Raw genomic sequence first — 4,574 nt, forward strand, 5'->3', positions numbered from 1 at the left:
AAATATTTGGGGGGGGGGGGGTTTCAACCCTCCCTGAAGGGATTTTTTTTTTAAACTTTTTGGATTTTTCTGCAGACACAGGACATCTACTGACTATGTAGGAAAAGCTGTTGGGGGAGAGTGAGCCCTCTGGTGGCAGAAATAAGTATCCGCACAACCCCCCGGGGGCGGAGAATTAGATATATAGATTGTGCAGAAGCGAGAGTTCTGTGTGTGAGACTGCATTTGCCTGGGTGGCTGAAGGAGGTATACCGCTGTTGAATGTGAGCCTATCGAACAAAATCCCCCAGTAGCACAGAAAGACAACCCTACGTGCTTAGAGGTACTCTGGTAATTAAAAGGGCCGTATAATAGTTACGTGCAGGGTTCCCTCTAAGCTGAGTTAGTGTGAGCTAGCTCACAGTTTCTTAGCTTCCGGCTCACACATTTTTGTCTTGGCTCAGGAAGGAGGGCTCCAGAGCAGACTAGTTTATGCAGTAGCCAAATCGCTCGCTCACAACTTTAGTGCCAGTAGCTCACAAAGTAGAATTTTTGCTCACAAGACTCCACAGCTCAGAGGGAACATTGGTTACGTGTTATTGGCTGGGCTGGTGTGCATGGAATGCCACAGTCATTTGGCTCTTGTGGTTGGTGGGAATTGCAAACGTGGCTCTCCATGAACCACAGGGCGAGTGCTGCTGCTCTAACCACTACACCACCAGCTGTACATTTTGCTTTGTGACGCAGAGAGCCGCTTTGTGTCTGCTTGTCGTCTAGGGACCACCACCCAGTTCCCAATTGTATGGAGAATCGCCACAACATTGCAGTGTGGTGTTGGCCCTGGAGCAACTGCACACGATCAGTGTTCCAGTGGTCCTCTGGCACCAATTCCTGTCATCCTTACCTTTTTGCCCCGTTCACAACCTTTCTCCAATTCATACATAAACTGTTCTCAAACATTCTGACCCTTGGAGGAATGAAACATGAGAACATGGATCCTGGTTTTTTTGGATCTGTGGCAATAAGGTCCTGGTGACCTCAGAGTACAGTAAATTTGAGATATGGCCCATTCGTTACTGGGAAAGAAATAGGGAAACTGATACAAGGGGAGGAGAAGATCTGTCTCGATCGCTTGCAGCCATACATGTAATTTAGCATTCTTCTAATTTAGATTCATAGCGTTGCATGTATTTTGAAGTCATCAAGGCTGCTAGATGTGTTTCTATCAGGTGTGTACTGGGAATTCTCCACTGGGAACGTAATTCTCAGGTCCGTGATTTGGTTTCGGATCGCGGCATGCAGAAGAAAGGGTTTAAGTCCCCCCCTTCCCCGGTGCCATTTCTCTGGCCTGAAACAGCCCTGGGGAAGCTGGGGGAAATTACCTGTAGCCATCAGCAATGTTCCCTCTAAGCTGTGGAGTCTTGTGAGCAAAAATTCTACTTTGTGAGCTACTGGCATTAAAACTGTGAGCAAGTGATTTGGCTGCTGCATAAATGAGTCTGCTCTGGAGCCATTCTTCGAGAGAAGACAAAAATGTGTGAGCTAGAGGCTAAAAAACTGTGAGCTGGCTCACACTAACTCAGCTTAGAGGGACATCTAAGGGCATCACAGACCTGTTATTGCTCAATCTCGGGTGGCTGAGCGCCACTTGTCCCTCTAAGAAGTTGGACGCCGACTGCTCGGGGGTCGCAGAACTAGGTAGCATGCCAGAGTCTCGTTCGTTATTGGAATGAACCAGACAAATCGCTTCACCAGCCTATCAGTAGACGTTGAGTTTCCTCAGTGGGCCAAATAGTGACTCTGCGGGGCCATTTTGGGGGATGGCGCCCCTTTATGCATCTTATCCCTGCAAACCATGGTCCCCGTCCACCTCAGGCTCACACAGGCATGGGAATGGAGTTCCCAGTGGGGAGCTTCAAGTGGACATTGGATAAAGTGATTGTGACCAATGTTCCCTCTAAGCTGAGTTAGTATGAGCTAGCTCACAGTTTTTTAGCCTCCAGCTCACAGATTTTTGTCTTAGCTCAGGAAGGACGGCTCCAAAGCAAACTAATTTATGCAGTAGCCAGATCGCTGGCTCACAGCTTTAATGCCAGTTGCTCACAAAGTAGAAGTTTTGCACACAAGACTCCACAGCTTAGAGGGAACATTGATTTTGACCATGAGGACTTCACAAAGAGAGCCGGCGTGGTGTGGTGGTTAAAGCGTCGGACTAGGATCTGGGAAACTCCAGGTTCGAATCCTTGCTTGTGCTGTGGAATCTCGCTGGGTGGCCTTGGGCCAGTCACACACTCTCGGCCTAACCCTCCTCACAGGGTTGTTGTGAGGCTAAAACAGGAGAACAATGTGAACCACTTAGGGTACCCTACTGGGGAGAGAGGCCCGACAGAAATAAAGTGAATAAATGTGTGAATCAGGCTTTATTCATGCCACGATCTTAATGTACTGGGTGTTGGGTAGAGATGCTGGAAAAACACATTTCCATATTAATACGTCTTGCAATGGCAAGTGCAGATTCCTCCCCCTCTCCCGCACATTGGTCTTAAGTTACCTGAATTGAGGAGGCTGCACAGCAGACCGATGGCGTTATATTTCACTTCTGGACCTGCACTCTCCTCTTGGAGCAGCTGGTGTATATTCTGAACCAGTTGGGCTTCTTTAAATGCTTCTTTGATACTTTCTGTAACGTAGAAGAAACCTTTGTTGTTGAAAACACCCCCAACAAATTATCCACACACACCCCCTCCCGCAAGACATGTCTTGCATCCCTAAATTGGGGGGGGGGGCTGGGGTGTGTGTGTGTGTGCGCGTGGAAAGTGCCGTCGAGTCACGGCCGGCTTATGGCGACCCCGCAGGGTTTTCAAGGCAAGAGATGTTCGGAGATGGTTGGCCGTTGCCTGCCTCTGCGTAGGGACCCTGGTCTTCCTTTGTGGCCTCCCATCCAAGTACTAGGCGGGGCCATCCCTGCTTAGACTCTGAGATGAGATCAGGCTACAGTTTATAAATAGGGCAGGGATGGGATTGATGAAAGGTTAAATAACAGAGTGTGGGTTTAAGAACACGTGAAGAGCCCTGCTGGATCAGATCAATCGTCCGTTTGGTCCAGCATCCTGCCTCACACAGTGGCTGACCAGTTCCTTTGGAGGCCGACAGGGCACAGAGGACGAGGCCTTCCCCTGATGTTGCCTCCTGGCTCTGGGATTCAGAGGATTAGTGCCTCTGAAGTGGGAGGTTCCCCTCAGTTAACATGACCAGTAGCCCTGGAGAGACTTCTCCTCCATGAATATGTCTAATCCCCCTTTAAAGCTGTTTATTCCTGTGGCCATTGCTACACCCTCTCCCTATTTTTTTGCAACAAGAGTTTCTTGTTGTTGTTCAGTCGCACAGTCGAGTCGACTCTTCGCAACCCCATGGACCAGATCACGCCAGGCCTTCCGGTCTTCCGCCGTCCTCTGACGTTTGCTCAATTTCATGTTCATTGCATCTACGACACTGTCTAACCATCTCATCCTTTGCCGTCTCCGTCTTCTTTGACCTTCAATCTTTCCCAGCATCAGGGGCTTCTCCAGTGAGTGCTCCCTTCTCATTGGGTGGCCAAAGTATTTGAGCTTCAGTTTCATTATCCGGCCTTCCAGGGAGCAGTCAGGGTTGATTTCTTTTAGGATTGACTGATTTGATCTTCTTGCAGTCCAAGGGACTCTCAAGAGTCTTCTCCAGCACCATAGTTCAAAAGACTCAGGGTCTTCTCCAGTGAGTGCTCCCTTCTCATTGGGTGGCCAAAGTATTTGAATTTCTAAAAGCACTGTCATGTGGGAGGCTTTACACTGGAGACCTCCAGTGATCCAGTGGGGGTGGATGATATCCCTAGTCTACCGTTCCACTGAGCAAAGTTTGAACCCTTCCTCCAGCTTGAGTGACTCTTCTTTTGGGGAGAGAACCAGTTCTGTGGGGGATGAGCCTCATTAGAGGAACGTGGGATCTACCTCAGCGTCAGCTGGAGTATCGGCTTCACCTGCTCTTATCTCCTCCTGTCTGCCGTATCTCCTTGGATTCCGGAATGGACCTCAGCCCGAGCTTTTAACTGTAGACCACTCCATTCTGTTCTATGCTTTCGCTTGGTTCTCTCTCTTAGGGGAGATTAGGGGTCTCCAACCTCTAGGTGGGGCCTGGAGATCTCCCATAATTAAAGCTGAGCAGACCACAGGAATGAGTTCTTTTGGGGGGGGGAATGGCTGCTTTGGAGGGTGGACTCTGAAGGGTTGCCGGGGTCCTCCCTGACCACCAGTGGGGGTGGGGGTCAGGTTGCCAGATCCAGGTTGGGGAACAGTTTGATGTGGTGGTTAAGGGTGCCGGACTCTAATCGGGGAGAACCGGGTTTGATTCCCCACTCCTCCACTTGTGGCTGCTGGATGACCTCAGGCAAGCCGTAGTTCTGATAAGAGCTGTCCTTGAATAAAGAGCAGTTTCTGTCAGAGCTCTCTCAGCCCCACCCACCTCCCAGGGTGTCTGTTGTGGGGAGGGGAAGGGAAAGGAGATTGTGAGCCGCTCTGAGACACCTTTGGGTAGTGAAGGGCGGGGTATAAATCCAACCTCCT

The 4,574-nt window shown here is 49.9% G+C and overlaps 1 protein-coding gene across 1 annotated transcript in view; it reads right to left on the minus strand.

The window, feature by feature from the left end:
* LOC107115693 (rap1 GTPase-GDP dissociation stimulator 1-like) overlaps positions 1-4,574 on the minus strand; it is a gene marked incomplete at its 5' end in the record, with an annotated part of 45,925 nt that overhangs the window by 2,959 nt on the left and 38,392 nt on the right. Inside the window, one exon of the mRNA XM_015417450.1 lies at positions 2,531-2,659. Within this exon, the coding sequence (XP_015272936.1) occupies positions 2,531-2,659 (129 nt within the window). The remainder of the gene's footprint in view (positions 1-2,530; positions 2,660-4,574) is intronic.

This window comes from Gekko japonicus, unplaced genomic scaffold, assembly GCF_001447785.1.
Source record: "Gekko japonicus isolate JY-2015 unplaced genomic scaffold, Gekko_japonicus_V1.1 scaffold2974, whole genome shotgun sequence".
Taxonomy (NCBI): domain Eukaryota; kingdom Metazoa; phylum Chordata; class Lepidosauria; order Squamata; family Gekkonidae; genus Gekko; species Gekko japonicus.